The sequence below is a fragment of the Embiotoca jacksoni genome, unplaced genomic scaffold (assembly GCF_022577435.1).
Source record: "Embiotoca jacksoni isolate LCO1_2020_lvr unplaced genomic scaffold, fEmbJac1.0.p SCAF_39, whole genome shotgun sequence".
NCBI classification, from domain to species: Eukaryota; Metazoa; Chordata; class Actinopteri; family Embiotocidae; genus Embiotoca; species Embiotoca jacksoni.
This window is the reverse complement of record NW_027185391.1, coordinates 1,175,187-1,194,787: the sequence shown is the minus strand read 5'-3', so window position 1 is coordinate 1,194,787 and position 19,601 is coordinate 1,175,187. Positions and strand designations below refer to the sequence as shown.

Below are 19,601 nucleotides of genomic sequence, written 5' to 3'. Positions count from 1 at the left end.
AAGACATGTTGTGTAAGACATGAAGATAGTTTGGAGAACATATTTCTCACCTGCAATCACAAATCACACTTGTAAGAAAACCAGATGAACTGACCATCAAATGATCTGAATTTGAAACGTCTCTTCAGTCACTAGTTTCATATAAAAGGTCTCAATGACTTCCTCTCAGTAGTTTTTACTCAACACTTGTGTTTGTGCGTTTTCATCATTCATTGATCGTGTTTTTAATCAATGTTAGCTTTGCTTCAGTACGTGGCTGCTCTGTCTCATTAATATACGACCAGGGATTTGGGGGCGGGGCCTCCAAAGGGAGAGGTGTGGCATGTGTTTGCAGCAGGCTCCACCTTTAACAGGCTCTTCGGCCCATGCTTCACCCTTCCACCCACTTTAATTACCGCTGGGCTGGTTAGCTTCCAATCACTCCTACCACCAATGAAGACATGGAAAAAAGTATCACAAACACTTTGAATAACTTTTATTTTGTCCCTAATCAATCTGTACAATCAACAAATCAAACTTCAGATGAGACTAGCAAAAAAAAAACAGATCTGTACATGTTAAATGCTTTTGGGCACAACAGCCTAACACCCATTTAAATAATCCAATGATGACTTGTCTAGCTAAGCAAACACTTTAACACTCAGTCCCATAGCTGGAGAACAGTGAGTGAGTGAAGGAGGGGAAGCGGGATGAACCAGAACAAACCAAACAGAAACATAAAAAATAACAATGTTCCCTTTATATCTTTCTCTCCAGTGTTATAGAAAAGTACAGTCAAATATCTTATTTACAGAGAAATGAACAAAAGCTTAGTTTGATCTTTAAGGTGTAGTGAAGGTTTCTGTGGGCGGCAGGGCTTGTTGTTAGAGGGGTAGGGTTGGGGGGGGGGGGGCGCGGGCGTACTAGCATGGCATATTTAATCTGGGTTAAAAAAAAAAAAAAAAGGAGGAGGACCAGACATGAGTTGATAGATTAGGTGAAACAATATGGCTCCTGCTCCGGTTCCAACTCAACATGTAGTGCGTCCTGTCAAAATGTGGGGTTTCCAGGCGGCCGCCTGACAGCCAGAGTTCAGGGCACGGTCCACCTGGGCGTACCTGTCGTCAGCAGCGAGTTCCTGTTCCTATTTGTTGTCGTTCCCGACACTTCTTGTCTACACGACGTGGTTGAAATCCCCACGTCTCCCTCCATCAGCAGGTGGATCCACCAAGCAGCCAGCGACCCGTTCCTGAGATCTATTATTGAAGACTTTGCTTGACAACAGTTAACTGCTGCTCTGACTTGTCCAATATAACACATACCCCCCCCTCCCCGTCCTTATATTCATCAAAATAAAGCTGCCTTATTGCTAGAGTAACAGTGATTTCATTTCCATTAAAGACTTCATTAAAAAAATAAGAAGTACATGGAGTTAATGTTCTTTAGAATTACAGTCATCATCGGGTTGGTTCAGCTCCTTCAGGCTGAATCTCATGAGAAGTGCAAACACAGGGAAGGTGGGGTAAGAACACTCAGAACCAGAACCAGCAGCTCTGAAGGCTGATGATGATGTCGTTCTGTCGGCAGCAGGTTTAAACTCATCTTAAGTAAAGCATCTGATTTTAGTTTACAATGGGTTGAAATAATTCCCTCTTTTAACAAAGTTCTTACCAGAGTCTCCTTCACTGAACGGGCCGGACGGTTCTTCCATCATGTTACACTTCACTTTGAGTCTGGTTGGTCACGATGAGCCTTCACACCCCTTAAAGACACCTGACATCATATCCTCATCCAGCAGACTCATGCTGTGTTCCAGATGTTCTACTTGTGGCCCTAAATGGTTGGCATCTTGGCTCCGTAGAGGAAGGGGCGGGGCCACCAACGTAAAGGATTTTCAAATTAAAAGCGTGTGAGGAAGCTGCAGCTGTTCCTGAACACAACATGTTTCTTTTCCACTGCTGCTGCTGGACAGAAGAATCAGTGTGTTTATTGAGTATTAAACAGAGGACACAAAAACACACTGAATTCTGGGTAAAATAATTAAAGATGCAGATATTTTGGAGGGTGATGTGTTCACATGATGAGGTCATTTCCTGTCAGTGTGTGATGTGAAACAACACTACTTCCTGTACTACACAGTAAGAGTCCTGACATGTCAGAGGACTGTTGGTGTAGTGATGGAAGGATGTCATCAGGAACACGAGTACAACATCTGGAACACAACATCAGTTTGTCTAAACGTGACCTGGACGAAGTCGTTGAGTGACGCGGTGCTCAGTGTGGAATAAAGACCAGTCAGCTGGTTTTCACCACAGAACGTACACCGATCAGCCAAATTCCTTCACCTCTCAGACCTGCCGAGGCTCCAATGGACCTCAGAGAGAGTCCTGAGCTCCCGGCAGGTCCTTTCCCTCCAGGCGAGGAGGCGGGGCCTCCCGGACCAAACATCTCCATGAGATCTGAGGAGTCAACACCTCTGACTCTATGTTTGCAGGGCGTCGGGGAGCTTCACCCTGAGGTCTCTGCCTTCATCACGACGGCTCGTGTGCGGTCAGAACCGAAAGGTTTCCCAACAGAGCTTCACCCCACCTCCGTGGCCCGCCTCCTTCCCACAATGCACCCTGCTGTTGCACAAATGCACTCAGACCTCCACCGTACAGCGTGGCTCATTAGATCAGAGCAGCGTCCTCTGTGGTGCCGTGCTGACGCTCTGTGCTCACCACGGGGGTCCGAGTGGCTGCAGATGTTCTGACATCTGTCTGTAACGGAGGGCGTTCAGCAGGGGGACACTATTAAATGTTAGAAGTAAAGACGTTTCCTTCAGTCTACATTCAGGTCAGCAGGACCAGCATCTAAACAGGAGCTGGAAGTTAAAAACATATTTCCTCAGAAACTGTAACCGACTAGTTACGTTCACGTGATAAGTGGTTACGACCCGCGGATCTCTCACGGTACCGACCAGTGCACAATGGGATGTTCTGATCCGGCATGTTAACGTCACTCGGATCTTTTCGTCTTATTCGTCCTGCCTCCAACATCAACACCCACACTGACCGTCCTGAAGCCGTGTGTCATTTCCCCACGGGATGCCCATGTGAAGATGGGAGGAAGGCTGACCTTTGACCTTTGACCATCAGCAGAGCAAACTAATGACACCAGCTGAATGTAAACATTCCTGTGTGAGTAGTGTTTGGTTCCTACATCAGTCAGAGTTCACATCCACAGCAGCAGCTTTGTGTTCGATCATTAAGACGACGCACTCCAACTCTGTTGTAGTGCCATAAATCTCAGAAACCTCATCCACTTCCTACAGTCCAATAATCATTCTTATTATTTCCATCCGACATCAGAAGATTTACGTCATTTTATACGTTGTGCTGCTCTCAGAACGTTTTGGGGATTTAAGGGTGCTGCAACAAACTCAGAGTGGATCTTTGTGTCAGTCGTTAAAAGCAGAGAACAAAATCAGGCCTTCAGGTGCCTCCTTCGCTGGAGGCCGTCAGAGAAATGCATCATGGGAATATTTAGACCAAGAGATACGCAGCTCCATGTGGTTCAGTGATGTGCTGTGATTGGTGGCTGCATGTTGGAGAAGCAGAGCGACGGCGTCCTCGTGTGAGGAGACGGTGTCCTCGTGTGAGGAGACGGCGTCCTTGTCCGCCGGGGCTGCTGGGAGATCAGTGCATCTCCCTCCTCCGTCACGTTGAAATGGAGCAACTTCAGACAACTACGAACTCAGACCGGCTCCACACGGGTAGATGGAGGCGTGTCCTCCCATCAGACATGACCATCCACAACAAAAACAAAAACTGGCTGAACCTTTAGTTACAATATAGATTTTCTTCTTAGAAAAATGAACGTTTTCCTGTCCGTTAGGATGTTCTTCTGTGTACCAGAACCAGAACCAGAGGACGCCTGGAGGATCTGAAGTACTGCTGTGTTCTCGGATATAATGCCTGCAAACCATCTTTAATTTTTTTTTATGAGGAGTGGGGGAGGGGGAGGAGCAAAACTGAGAAAAAAAAAAAAAAGAAAAGAAAAAAAAAGCAAAAACAATCTTGTTGGATCCAGTGATGTGTGTGTGTAGTGGTCAGAACCCCCCAGGAGGACCCGGGGCCCGGTGGGGGACCACCACAGATAAGGGGGGCGGGTGTGTGGAGGTAAGAGCGGGTCAACAGTTCAGAATCCATCCACCCAGACCCCAAGGCCCCGCTCCGCCAGCGTCCGGTTCACCGACGCCACCTGCAGGACGACAGGTGAATATGATGAAACAGAAACAGTAACACTGAAACCTGAAACACTGAAACCTGAAACACTGAAACCTGAAACAAACACTGAAACCTGAAACACTGAAACCTGAAACATAGAAACACTGAAACCTGAAACACTGAAACCTGAAAAACAAACACTGAAACCTGAAACACTGAAACCTGAAACAGTGAAACACTGAAACCTGAAACACTGAAACCTGAAACAGTGAAACACTGAAACCTGAAACACTGAAACCTGAAACACTGAAACCTGAAAAACAAACACTGAAACCTGAAACACTGAAACCTGAAACAGTGAAACACTGAAACCTGAAACACTGAAACCTGAAACACTGAAACCTGAAACACTGAAACCTGAAACAGTGAAACACTGAAACCTGAAACACTGAAACCTGAAACACTGAAACCTGAAAAACAAACACTGAAACCTGAAACACTGAAACCTGAAACAGTGAAACACTGAAACCTGAAACACTGAAACCTGAAACGCTGAAACCTGAAACGCTGAAACCTGAAACGCTGAAACCTGAAACGCTGAAACCTGAAACGCTGAAACCTGAAACACTGAAACCTGAAACACTGAAACCTGAAACACTGAAACACTGAAACCTGAAACACTGAAACCTGAAACACTGAAACCTGAAACCTGAAACACTGAAACCTGAAACGCTGAAACCTGAAACGCTGAAACCTGAAACGCTGAAACCTGAAACGCTGAAACCTGAAACGCTGAAACCTGAAACGCTGAAACCTGAAACACTGAAACCTGAAACACTGAAACCTGAAACACTGAAACACTGAAACCTGAAACCTGAAACACTGAAACACTGAAACCTGAAACACTGAAACCTGAAACACTGAAACCTGAAACACTGAAACACTGAAACCTGAAACACTGAAACCTGAAACACTGAAACCTGAAACACTGAAACACTGAAACCTGAAACACTGAAACCTGAAACACTGAAACCTGAAACACTGAAACACTGAAACCTGAAACACTGAAACACTGAAACCTGAAACACTGAAACCTGAAACACTGAAACACTGAAACCTGAAACACTGAAACACTGAAACCTGAAACACTGAAACCTGAAACAGTGAAACACTGAAACACTGAGGAGTTGTGAGGAGGAGGAGTGGTGATGAGGAGGAGGAGTTGTGAGGAGAGGAGTGGTGATGAGGAGGAGGAGTTGTGAGGAGGAAGAGTGGCGAGGAGGAAGAGTGGTGAGGAGGAGTGGTGAGGAGGAAGAGTGGTGAAGAGGAAGAGTGGTGAAGAGGAGGAGTAGTGGTGAGGAAGAGGAGTGGTGAGGAGAAGGAGTAGTGAGGAGGAGGAGTGATGGTGAGGAGGAGGAGTGAAGAGGAGTGATGAGGAGGAGGAGTGGTGAGGAGGAGGAGGAGGAGGCTCTTCTTCCAGAGTTGGACGGAGACACCCTGAACGTCTCCAAGAACACGTCTCCAGGTGTCTTCATGGTCTCAGACCTCCTGAACCATCATCAGAGTCTCCGTGATGATTTCCAGAGTTTGATAGTAAACCTAACGTGAAGCTTCTGGTCATGTTCAGAATCAGAGATGAAACCAGAACCAGAACTCTGAACCAACACCAGAACTCAGGAACAGAAGATGAAGAGATGAAACCAGAACCAGAACTCTGAACCAACACCAGAACTCAGGAACTGATGATGAAGAGATGAAACCAGAACCAGAACTCTGAACCAACACCAGAACTCAGGAAATGATGATGAAGAGATCCGCTGCAAACTAAAAACACACCTCCTCCTCCTTTATCTTGAACAGTAGAACTTTAGTATCTTAACATAGAACTTACTGATAGAACTTTGTAGTTTGGCTTTCTGGAAGAAATTATATTTTCTTGATTCTTGTTGTTCTGGTTTTGTATCCTCATGGTTGAAATGAACGTATTGTAAGTCGCTTTGGATAAAAGAGTCCGATAAATGAAATGTAATGTAATGTGATGTAATGAAATATAATGTGATGTAATGAAATGTGATGTAATGAAATATAATGTGATGTAATGAAATATAATGTGATGTAATGAAATATAATGTGATGTAATGAAATATAATGTGATGTAATGAAATGTGATGTAATGAAATATAATGTGATGTAATGAAATGTGATGTGATGTAATGAAATGTGATGTAATGAAATGTGATGTAATGAAATATAATGTGATGTAATGAAATGTGATGTGATGTAATGAAATGTGATGTAATGAAATGTGATGTAATGAAATATAATGTGATGTAATGAAATGTGATGTAATGAAATGTGATGTAATGAAATATAATGTGATGTAATGAAATGTGATGTAATGAAATATAATGTGATGTAATGAAATGTAATGTAGTGTAATGTAATGAAATGTGATGTAATGAAATATAATGTGATGTAATGAAATGTGATGTAATGAAATGTGATGTAATGAAATATAATGTGATGCAATGAAATATAATGTGATGCAATGTAATGAAATGTGATGTAATGAAATGTAATGTAATGTAATGAAATGTGATGTAATGAAATGTAATGTAATGTAATGAAATGTAATGTAATGTAATGTAATGAAATGTGATGTAATGAAATGTAATGTAATGAAATGTGATGTAATGAAATGTAATGTAATGAAATGTAATGTAATGTAATGTAATGAAATGTGATGTAATGAAATGTAATGTAATGAAATGTGATGTAATGAAATGTAATGTAATGTAATGTAATGAAATGTAGTGTAATGAAATGTAATGTAATGTAATGAAATGTGATGTAATGTAATGAAATGTAAAAGAGATGAAGGTTGGACCGGTGACTCATCAGGTTTAACTTCCTGCTCCGTGTAGAGATGTTGCCTCAGAACGTTTTGATCTACGGTTACAGAACCTCAACCTGACACCCCTGATCTCTTACCTCCTCTCCCACCATGTTCCACAGGTGGACCAGCGGGAGGCCTGTGTTGTTGTCATAGTTGGACACCTGGACGGACAGACAGACAGCTGGTTAGTGGGAGCCGACCGTGGTCCTCTGGAAGGTTTCAGGAGGACGGTGGTCTTACCTGTGCGAGCAGCGCCACTCCTCGGGTCATCTCCTCCAGAGCCGACGTGGCCTCGGCCGAGAAACGGTCCTCTCCTGATGGAGGAGGTTGGAACAAGGTTGAACAAGGTTGAACAAGGTCGAACATGTTAGAGAGCATTTAATGAAGGTTAAACGGTGGTCACACACCTGGGAGAGGAGCGATGTTGTCGAGCAGCACCTCAGCTCCCTGGAACGGCAGAGTTACAAAGTCCGACCTGGAGAAGTCCATTACAGAACACACACACACACACACACACACACACACACACACACACACACACAGTCAGAATTAGAAGTGAACCTTTTCACCAGAGGGGGCAGTAAAAGAAAGGTTGAACTGTTTAACAGATTGAGGTTCAAACAAGGTTTCAACATGTTCATCAACTTCTACAACAGTTCATGTCAGAGGATCAGTTCCTCCAGGAAACTCTGCAATCACAATAAGCACATTTAAAAATGACCCTTTGAGGGATGAATTCATTCAGTCAGCATCCATCCATCCATCCATCCATCGTCTGTCTATCCATCCATCCATCCATCCATCCATCATCCATCCATCCATCCATCCATCGTCTGTCTATCCATCCATCCATCCATCCATCGTCTGTCTATCCATCCATCCATCCATCATCCATCCATCCATCCATCCATCGTCTGTCTATCCATCCATCCATCCATCCATCCATCCATCCATCCATCCATCCATCGTCTGTCTATCCATCCATCCATCCATCCATCCATCATCTATCCATCCATCCATCCATCCATCCATCCATCGTCTGTCTATCCATCCATCCATCCATCCATCCATCCATCGTCTATCCATCCATCCATCATCTATCCATCCATCCATCCATCCATCATCTATCCATCCAACCATCCATCCATCGTCTATCCATCCATCCATCCATCCATCCATCGTCTATCCATCCATCCATCCATCGTCTATCCATCCATCCATCCATCCATCGTCTATCCATCCATCCATCGTCCATCCATCCATCCATCCATCCATCCATCATCTATCCATCCATCCAATCGTCTATCCATCCATCCATCCAATCGTCTATCCATCCATCCATCCATCGTCTATCCATCCATCCATCCATCCATCCATCGTCTTATCCATCCATCCATCCATCCATCGTCTATCCATCCATCCATCCATCATCTATCCATCCATCCATCCATCGTCTATCCATCCATCCATCCATCCATCGTCTATCCATCCATCCATCATCTATCCATCCATCCATCGTCTATCCATCCATCCATCCATCCATCCATCCATCCATCCATCCATCCATCGTCTATCCATCCATCCATCATCTATCCATCCATCCATCCATCCATCGTCTATCCATCGTCTATCCATCCATCCATCGTCCATCCATCCATCCATCCATCATCTATCCATCCATCCAATCGTCTATCCATCCATCCATCCAATCGTCTATCCATCCATCCATCCATCGTCTATCCATCCATCCATCATCTATCCATCCATCCATTGTCTATCCATCCATCCATCCATCCATTGTCTATCCATCCATCCATCCATCCATCCATCGTCTATCCATCCATCCATCCATCGTCTATCATCCATCATCTATCCATCCATCCATCCATCATTCATCCATCCATCCATCCATCCATCCATCCATCCATCATCTATCCCTCCATCTATCCCTCCATCCATCCATCTATCCATCCATCCATCCATCTATCCACCCATCCATCCATCCATCTATCCATCCCTCCATCCATCTATCCATCCCTCCATCCATCTATCCCTCCATCTCGCCATCCATCCATCCATCCATCATCCATCCATCCATCCATCATCCATCCATCCATCCATCCATCCATTGTCTATCCATCCATCCATCCATCCATCGTCTATCCATCCATCCATCCATCCATCGTCTATCCATCCATCCATCGTCTATCATCCATCATCTATCCATCCATCAATCCATCCATCGTCTATCATCCATCATCCATCCATCATCCATCCATCCATCCATCCATCATCCATCCATCCATCCATCCATACGCAAACTCCCCAATATTTGCAGTAGCTTGCGATTTTACATTTCCGCTATTTTACTGCAAAAAAAGTTGTCATCAGAATCTGTGTATTAATGACATAAAAGTAAATATTTTTCAGGCAAAATTCACTTTTGATTAACAAATAACGTGACGGGGTTTGTGGGAAATGTGTTCTTCACATTAAAATTATCTGATTCAATGTTTCTGATCAAAGGAAGTGATTCCATATTAAATGTTAAATGAGTTTTATCTCAGTTCTTTTGTGATTGTTGAGATCAGAAATGTTTGATTTTGTGGCAGATTTGATAAATTTTTTTGATATAATTTGTTTGTTGAGGTTTTTTTCCGTAAAATTGCAGGAATTGTTGCAAGTTCAGAAGGAAAAATGCAATTTTTATTTAATCACCACCTGATAAATGAAAAAATATGGAATCACTTCCTTTGATCACAAACATTTAATCACATCATTTTAATGTGAAGAACACATTTCCCACAAACCCCGTCACTTCCTGTTTCTCCTCTTGTTCCTGTTTCTCCGGTGAACAGTTTTATTTGGAGATGAAAACAGGAGCAGAGACTTTCTGGTTGGAAATGAGGAGTTATTGTTGTTAATGAAGAGAGTTTTGTTTAAAAAGATTTACTTTGTTTTAATATTTTCAGCTCAGATTCTGATGACAACAGTTTTTTGCGGTAAAATAGTGGAAATGTTAAAAAAAAATTGCAAACTTTGCAATTCAAGTTTGCTTGAATTTGCCTTAATTATTGTGATCGCAAGATGTTTAAGGTGAAAAACTGCTCGGACTTTTAAAACCCAACAAATTCAGCCAGAACATTTTAGAAATGATTCCCAACAGAAGCTGATTTAGCTGTGAACTTCCTCCATTCAGAGGAAGAAGGACTCGGTGAGTCACTCACCTGATTTGCCGCAGCGAGTCGATCTTCACTCGGTCGTAGCCTCCGTAGTCCACGTATCTGATCTCCACCTCGCTGGTGTCTTTGTAGAAGGTGATGACCTGAGCTCTCCACCAGGCGCCCTCCACCGCCGGGGCGGCACAGATCACCCCCACTGAGGGAGGCAGAACACAGGCAGGTCAGCCTGGGCGCTCCCATTATATCAATAATATCAATAATAATAATAATAATAAATCTAATTCTGATGGAGCACAAAGCTGTTGCCATGACAGCAGACAACGCTTCAGATATGGATCCATGTTTTAGAAGCTACAGAAACACGTCTCCAGCCGTGTTACGATCATGTGACGTAATGTGACCTCCTGTCAGTCATCCTGTTGCAGCAACATTGACACAAAATATCATCACATCATTTTGTCCAGTTACATACTCGTGTGACGTTTTGCAATAATCAACGTATGAATTTTTCAGACGTGTTTTGTGACCTTGACTTTCGACCTTTCTAAATCCCTTCATCTTCGAGTCCATGTGAACGTTTGTGTCGGATGTAATAAAATATACCCTGTTCAAAAGAAAGGGATGTACATGAGGTCATGGTGACCTTTGACCTCCAAAATGTTATTAGCTCAGAAGTTCAAGTGAACAATTGAAGAAAGATTCATCCACAGAAATGGATGCAGCCCCTCCTCCCCTCCCCCCAAGTCTCCTGTGCAGCAGCAGGGGTGCGGCTACCTTCAGCCGGTGAGGGCAGGGCGGGGGTCCCCGGCTGGGAGTAGCACAGGAACATCTGCTGGTCCAGGCTGCGCAGCGCGTGGTAGGTGGGGTGGGTGTGCTGCTGGACGAACACGTGACCCGCCGACACGATGTTCACCACGATCACCTCCACCGTCACGCCGCTGGGCAGCAGCAGCTGGAGGACATGAGAGGGAGTTATTGAGAGTCTCATATGATCAATCGGTCCCTCCAGGATTTTAACTAGTGTTTTGTGATTGTTGCGATCAAAATATTAGATTTTGCGAAAGATTTTCTCAAAAATGCTATTTATTTAGTTCGGATCTTTTTAACGTATTTATTGAACTTGGAGAACCGTGGAGATCAAAGCTCCTCAAAGCTCCTAAAAGGTCCTAAAAGCTGCGTATGTTTCCAGAACAGAGCGTCTGTGACTGGAATATAGAAACAAGGACGACATCAGCTGTCAAAATAAGAGCTTTAGATGCTGTTTAATTCATGTTCATTCAACACATAGACCTGCTGGATGAAACAAACAAAGAGACGTCTCTGACAACTGGACGTGTGGACAAAACTCATTTAACATCCAGTAATATGGAATCACTTCCTTTGATCACAAACATTTAATCATCATTTTAATGTGAAGGACACATTTCCCACGAATCCCGTCACTTCCTGTTTCTCCTCTTGTTCCGGTTTCCTTCTGTTGGTTGTAAATGTGGAATTATTTGTGTTGATAAAGTGAGTTTTGTCTGAAAAGATTTACTTAATGCCGTTAATACTTTACTTCTGCTGATGACGATTTTTGCAGAAAAATCTTGTTTCAATTAGCGTTGATTATTTTGATTTCCTGGAGACTAAACTCGCACAACATCTCAGTATTTTCTCATTTACAAACGTTCCCACAGTAAAGGACCGTTTGTAGATGAATATATTTTGCATACATGTGTACATTGCAGCAGACAGAACTGTGTTCTTACCCAGGAGGTCATGGGGAGGGAGGGCAGTGTGAGGGGGGGCGGTGGAGGAGCGTACAGGTTGGTCAGATCCAGGTCTTTAAACTTCTTCCCGATCAGTGACAGAGCTTTGTCCACCTGCTGCTGCGTACCTGCCGACAGATCAGACACAGGTCCGGTTTCTACCATCGGTCCGGCTCAACACCGGTACCCCCCCGCCCCCGCTCCTGGAGACTCACCCTCTATGTGACAGATCTGGAACTCCTGTGTGTACGGCAGCGTGGAGATGTAGATCTTTGCACCGGAGTTCTGCTTCAGGAAGCTCACGTATCTTCCCTGTTTCCCGATCAGACGTCCGACGAGATGCTGTAACAGGAAGACGAGTCAACGACACGCAGACACGTGACCAAGCGGCTCACCGCCACGTCCGCCCGCTGTCAGCTCAGACACGTCATGAGGAATTTAAAGCAGTCGGTTCCATTCATCCTGATGGAACACAGTCGTTGGCCTGGCAACAGACGATGCTTCAAATAATGAGGTTTCTGCAAAGAAGCTATAAAACCTAGAACATGTTCGAGCCAACAGCCCAGAGGATCCAGAAGCAGCTTCACAGTGGACCGACGCACCGGTTCAGTCTGATGATGTTACAGCTTTTCAAACAAAACTGATATTCCACAGTCACTCAGAACTGTTTTGAGATCTATTCGAATGATCGCCGCCCACCGATAGCTGTAACCTGACTGCACCACAGGCCTGTCAATCAAACAGACACGCCCCCAAAAACAGGTCTTCTTGAATCTTCTTTTCTAATGAATGAGGGATTATTTTCAGATGGACCTCCAGAAAACTAAGAAGAAGGAGTGACTTTAGCTAACAACACCGAGATAACTGATGGACACATTTTATTCACTTTGGATTTGATGAGAGAAGTTGAATGGGAGTCTATGGAGCCGGAGGCTTTTTGGAGCCGACCTCTAGTGGCACTCGCTGGTATTGCAGCTGAAGACACTTCTGGATCAGAACCATTTTATCAGGACGGAAACAGGACAACATTGTGCTAACGGATGATCATAGAGCCTTGGACGGCCCTCTCTGGTGACGTGGTGTTGGGGGTGAAGCAGACGGTGAGGCTGTCCGGACTCACCTTTGGCACCTCGATCTCCCAAACGATGAGCTCCGAGCCAGAGGAGGCAGAGTGGTTGCTCTGGTTTTCGCCTGCTCCCATCGTGCAGCCGCTGTCCACGGAGTCCATACTGTTCACATCCGAACCTACACACACACACACACACACACACACACACACACACACACACACACACAATAATTTAGCCCTTTCTGGATCCGATCCCACACGTCCAGGTGTGATTGGATCAGATGTGGTAAACTACAGGTACAGGTATGAAAGCAGCCAGGACGCCTTGAGATCAGCAGTCGTATTCACAAACAGTCATCGAACTAAAAGTTCCTCCTGGTCACCTAGCAACGGGGTGGACCACACCTCCTCACTGAGATCAGGGTTTCTGTCCTTTCCTGGATCAGAGTTCCTGACAAGAAGTCTTCAGGCCGTCAGGAGCTCTGAGAGGATTCCAAGAATCTTTGTGAAGACGAGCTCAGATCTGCTCAGACCTCCTTCAATGCCCCATGGGACACATTGAAAGACCGCCGACTCAACTGAATACACAATACAAAAATAAATGAATGCAGCTCTCTGTGTTTGTTTCTGATCCGGTGCTTCCACGTGTTCCCGTCACGTTACAGCAGGTTGGTTGATTTTTTTTTTTTAATGTCTTTTTTCTCCTCCATTTAATCTTTAACCTGAAGATCTACCTCTTCTTCTCTTATTTGTTTGATTTTTGTTACCTGAAAAAATCTGAGCTGAACGAACAGACGGCAGCAGAGATTTACCTGAAAACTGAAAACACGCAGCTGTTTAGAGATTTAAAATACAAACTTGTTTCATCAAACACTCCTCTGGATTTTTCTTTTCTTTTTTAAAAGTTTATCTGACACGAGGCCCACAGCTGTAGCGGAGCTCCGCCCCCTCCAGCAGTTCACTGATCCACAACATCTGAGACGTGCTGGAGCAATTCATCAATCTGACCCAAAGCCATCGGGTGCTGATGGTTCGAGTTGTGAATTACAAACTCACTCAAAGTAAAAAAAACAAAACAACAGCATACATTTAGAATTAAAATGAGTCTTTAATGAGTTGCTTAAACTCATGTTTCTGTTCTTATTGTACATTTTCGTGATGTACAAGCGAGAAAGTGAGATCACAAGTGGTCATTCAAGACATGTGGAGACGCATGAAATACCAGGTGTGAACAGACACTGACAGCGGGCCACTTGTGATGCGATCACATTAACGATGAGGTTAACGCCAGTGACGGTTTGATTCAAATGGTTCAACGGATTTTATTCTGTTAAAAACACTTTATGATCATTATAATAAATACTAAAAAACGGCTACTGTTTATCATCAATACATTTAAGATACAATGGTGAGAGACATCTTTGTTCTGCTCCGGTTCAGTCCACACCAGGACTCTCAGAACCGCCTGCTGGACCCGTTTTACACATCGTCCTGCTTGTGACGGATCATTAGAGTTAGTCAGAGAAACATGCTCATGTTTCCATCCAAACATCCCAGCACACGGCTGGTCTGCAGCTCCGTCAGGTGGAAACCTTCACACACCGTCTGGTCCAGAACACATTCAGCACACAAGTTCAATCTTCTACTTCTCCAGAAATTTTCAGACTGACTACAAGCTGAAAATGCAGTAAACATGTGGATTTATTCTGTATTCACCAAATTCAAGGTCCGAGACCATTTTAATAACAATAATGAAACCAACCATCAACCATCAGTGATGTCATCAACCATCAGTGATGTCATCGTTGGTTTGTGAACGTTATGAATCCTCCAGTTCAGATTCTGTCCGTCACCATCTTGTTAGTTCGGAGCAGTTTGGAGCAGGAAGTGACCATATTTGGACGAGCTGGGGGAGGAGCCAGCGGTGGATCTGACCAATCTGACGATACTACATGTAGTGATGAGTATTGTAAGGATTTGTATTTCTTTATATTTTATTAATTTCTTGCGTTTCCTGTCGAACAGTGAGGGAGGAACACAGATGGATATTGTTTAGATTTTAATCATACTGCTGATTGGGACGATACTTAAATCACGTCTTTCTCATTTTTAAGAGGAAAAAAAAGAAACAAATAAAGAAAAGAATTGACATTGCCTTATTTTTTTTTATATGTACTGTATATAAATTAACATCATTGACGATCAAACTGCAACAGCGTCGTTTGAAGCACTTTTTCATCCCGCGTCCGCCTGCAGGCTCCTCCTCCTCAGCCCGGAGGGAGGCCTCTGATTGGTCCCTACACGAGTCCATCGTCTCAAACTCACAACCGCTGCAGGTGAAACGTTTTGGGGGTTTCTCAGATACGTTGGTATCTGACGCTAAATCTTTATCAGATTGTGAACCTCCCAAACATTCTATTAGTATTTGCTCAGAATAAAGAGACGTCTCACCTCCCGACTGGTCCGTCTCCACCTCACAGGTCCCGTGAGCTCCGTTCCTCAGACCCATCCCGTTGAGCCTCTTCAGCTCACACACCGCCGAGTTGTCCTCAGCGACGTCCAGAACCGCAGCCTCCGTGACGGACTCCCCCAGAGACTGAGGCTGCGTGGCTTCTCGAGCCGACAAGTCCGTGACCTGGATGGCATCCATCTGGCCGTCGTACGTGCTGTTGAGGAGATCCTCGCTGCTGACGCCATCTTCAGAGTGACAGGTGCTGCAGGCCGAGTCCTCGGCCAGCGCCGTGGCTTCGTAGCCTTTCAGTTTCATGTTGAGCCCGGGACTGCTCTGCCCTGCCGGCGGCGACGGCGTCGCCCAGTGGCCTCTCTGTGCACTGTTGGTCTGATGAAGGCTGTGACTGACCTCTATCGGCTCCCACACCGACGAGCATCCGTTGGGCACCCCTGGCTCTTCTTTCTCTTTCGTGATGTTACACTCGCAGCCCACCTGAGAGGGACTCATCAGGAGGTGCTGCTGCGCTCTGATTGGCTCCTGTTGCGTGCGCAGGCGGCCACTCGCAGGTGCAGCGCTGCCGTCGGCGTCCTGGCAGCCGGTGACCCCGAGGACCTCCTGGGTGGCTGCCGAGATGACCTCACTGATGAGTCCGGCGGCCAGCAGCTCCAGTTCCCGGTCCTCTGTGGCGCTGCGGTGAACCTGGACCTCTCCAGGGGTCACCTGGACCTCTCCAGGGGTCACCTGGGCGGCGGTCAGGGCCGTGCAGGTGAGAGGCGGGGTGGCGGGTGTGCTGGTCAGGGTATGTTGGAGAAAGTCGTGCGCTGACGGGGGCGTGTCCAGGGAGTCGGCCTCCGACGGGATCCCCCGGTGGACGTCGTCCGGGGTGAGCGCACAAACAGCCGCCTGCTCCTGTGTGCTGGCGGTGACGTGGCACCGGGCCACCTCCCCCTCCGGCTCCGGCCTCTCCGCATCGCTCAGGTGTGATGCTGTGACTTTGGTGGCGTGGTAGGGTGAGACGAGCTCTTCCACCGCGGCCTCCAGAGCACGCGCCGGCTCTGTGACGAGGTATTTGTCCAGCTCAGTGAGCGGGGCGGGGGAGGAGCTTCTCTCTGGGTCTCGGTGTAACGACACCTGTAGGCTGTCTTCTTCACCGAGTGATGGTAGAGTCCAGTCGGAAGGTTCGTGGGCCTCCTCTGGTTCTATTCTGCCTAACTGAGCTGCATCTTCTTCACAGTTTCCTCTCAGTGAATGTGCTACGTCAGTGTCCCCGACAAGTGAAATATTTTCCTGTTCTGTTCTCTGGCTGCTGACCTTCGCAGGTCTGTGGGCAGGGCTTTCTGTGTCAGCGCCTCTCTCAACCCAACTGTTGCTGGCCTCTGCTGGAGATGTGTTACGGTCCGCGGCGGCCGGAGTTCCCTCGGTGCCCTCGAGGCCGATGAGCCGCTCTTTTTTCCGTGAGGTGTACCACCACCAGCCAATCAGAGCGAGGACTCCAGGCAGCGTGTACGGCAGGAAGGAGCGAAACCTCAGCGGCATTTCCTCAGGACACTAGCAGCTACACCTGGAAACAAAACACACACACACACACACACACACACACACACACACACACGTTAGTCAGGAGACAGTTCATGCTGAATACTACTTCCTGTGTAATCCAATGTATGTAGCGTGTAGTCATTTCAGGTTTTGGAAGAAGTTTCATCATATATATATATATATTCCTATATACACTGTATATTCCTATATATACTGTATATTCCTATATATACTGTATATTCCTTTATATACTGTATATTCCTATATATACACACTGTATATTCCTATATATACTGTATATTCCTACATACACTGTATATTCCTTTATATACTGTATATTCCTATATACACTGTATATTCCCATATATACTGTATATTCCTATACACACACTGTACATTCCTATACACACTGTATATTCCTATATATACTGTATATTCCTATATATACACACTGTATATTCCTATATATACTGTATATTCCTACATACACTGTATATTCCTTTATATACTGTATATTCCTTTATATACTGTATATTCCTATATACACTGTATATTCCCATATATACTGTATATTCCTATACACACACTGTACATTCCTATACACACGGTATATTCCTATATATACTGTATATTCCTATATATACACTGTATATTCCTATATATTCTGTATATTCCTTTATATACTGTATATTCCTATATATACACACTGTATATTCCTATATGTACTGTATATTCCTATATACACTGTATATTCCTATATACTCCTATATATACTGTATATTCCTATATATACACTGTATATTGCTATATATACTGTATATTGCTATATATACTGTATATTCCTATATATTTGGTCGGTGTGGATCTGCGGCCACGACTTCTGCAGCCGGTTGAACAAAGTGAAGAAAACACTGAAACTTAAATTCAGCTTTGTGTCTTAAAGCATTAACCGAGCCTTTACTTCCTGTTCTGGGAGAACGAACACCTTTGGGTGAAGCCAATGCACAAGTGCCTTAAAGTGCAATACCCCCGATGGCCACCAGGGGCTGGCTCCAAAAAAACTCTTCAAAAACTCCCATTCAATTTCTCTCACGAAATACAAATTCAATACATTTTTACGGTTTGATTTACGGCTGAAACTGGTGTCACTTAACTCCAGCTGGGCGGTTCCTATTCAGAGCTCTTATTTTAATAGTTATGATAGAAACCACTGAATGAGAACGACAAACCCTTTCCTCCCACCCCCATCTGTTCACAGTGGACCAGCCCTCTCCATGTGCATTTCCTGGTGTGCCCCCCCCCCCCCCCCCCCCCCCCCGCAGGAGGCGACTCCCTGTCCGTGTTAAAAAAAGGCCGTGTGCACATGCCTTTCCTTAACAGACCTGCGGAGCAGCCGGCCTCCACCTGAAGGAATGCATCACATGGGGTTACGTGACTGGGACACGTCCTGCCAAGCTCTCTCAGCTGCTCTCAGATTCCTGTGTAAGTCGTATATGTGGAGCGTGACAGCGGAGACGCAGCAGTGAACTGGACTTCTGACCTCTGCTGCTGCTGGCGCTCCCACCTTCTTTACTTAATCACCGCCGGGCCTCGGCGGCCCCCTGCAGGCCTGGAGGGGGCTCTGCGGGCCTCAGTGGCCCCCTGGGCCCCCTGCAGGCCTGGAGGGGGCTCTGCGGGCCTCAGTGGCCCCCTGGGCCCCCTGCAGGCCTGGAGGGGGCTCTGCGGGCCTCAGTGGCCCCCTGGGCCCCCTGCAGGCCTGGAGGGGGCTCTGCGGGCCTCAGTGGCCCCCTGGGACACAGTCATCCATAAAACAACAGAAAGATGCTTCCCAGACATCAGTTCACGTGTGTTCATTGATGGAAGTCACAGTGCTTCATTCACACAACGCAACACCGTCTGGAAAACACGCTGACATCCTTTTACTTTAGTGGCTTCGCTCTCCGTCACACATTCTGACCGGGGAAGAACACACTCAAACGTACCCAGGGTGCACCTCTCCTCCTGAATAATGGAGAGCCATGAAGACTCCTTCCCAAGTGGGAAAGCCAACACCATCCACCTCCCAGCCCCGTGGGTGGAGGATTCCTCTGCTATTCAGTACACAACAAACATAACCCTGTAAAATGCTGTGATATCTGGTATTCATAGAGGTCATGTAATACTTTGTGCACAATGTACTGAACGTGTTCCTTCAGACGACGGCGGCACGGAGCTCCTTCAGCTACAGGTTCATGTCAACAGCACTTAAGAAGCTCAAACTCAAGTTTATGCAAGAAATAATCTCATTTATTCATTCAGCTTTGACACAATCTGACTCCACTTTAAACTGCTCATTGTGTACAATAACTTTCTATTTGAGAAAACTATTAATATGTTTTATAGCCAGAAAGTGACAGTCTGTGTCAGCGTGTGTTTTCACAGCAGGTGATGGAAGTTGAACTTCATCGGGAAGCTTTAACTTTTCAGCTCATGCACCATCATGAACCAAACATATTTCCCATCAAATATAATTCACTACTTTAACC

At 45.4% G+C, this 19,601-nt stretch overlaps 1 protein-coding gene across 3 annotated transcripts in view; it reads right to left on the bottom strand.

Annotated features, from left to right (window-relative positions):
• Positions 1–458: 458 nt before the first annotated feature.
• The window catches only part of akap1b (A kinase (PRKA) anchor protein 1b), a 23,264-nt gene continuing 4,121 nt past the window's right edge, over positions 459–19,601 (bottom strand). For all 3 annotated transcript variants that reach the window (XM_069166513.1, XM_069166514.1, XM_069166516.1), the window contains exons 2-11: positions 15,537–17,098; positions 13,137–13,261; positions 12,232–12,358; positions 12,017–12,144; positions 11,040–11,217; positions 10,311–10,461; positions 7,491–7,558; positions 7,324–7,397; positions 7,179–7,244; positions 459–4,221 (exon numbers count right to left, since the gene is read on the bottom strand). In XM_069166513.1, coding sequence (XP_069022614.1) covers positions 4,159–4,221; positions 7,179–7,244; positions 7,324–7,397; positions 7,491–7,558; positions 10,311–10,461; positions 11,040–11,217; positions 12,017–12,144; positions 12,232–12,358; positions 13,137–13,261; positions 15,537–17,073 — 2,517 coding nt within the window. In that variant the 5' untranslated portion in view covers positions 17,074–17,098 and the 3' untranslated portion in view covers positions 459–4,158. The remainder of the gene's footprint in view (positions 4,222–7,178; positions 7,245–7,323; positions 7,398–7,490; positions 7,559–10,310; positions 10,462–11,039; positions 11,218–12,016; positions 12,145–12,231; positions 12,359–13,136; positions 13,262–15,536; positions 17,099–19,601) is intronic.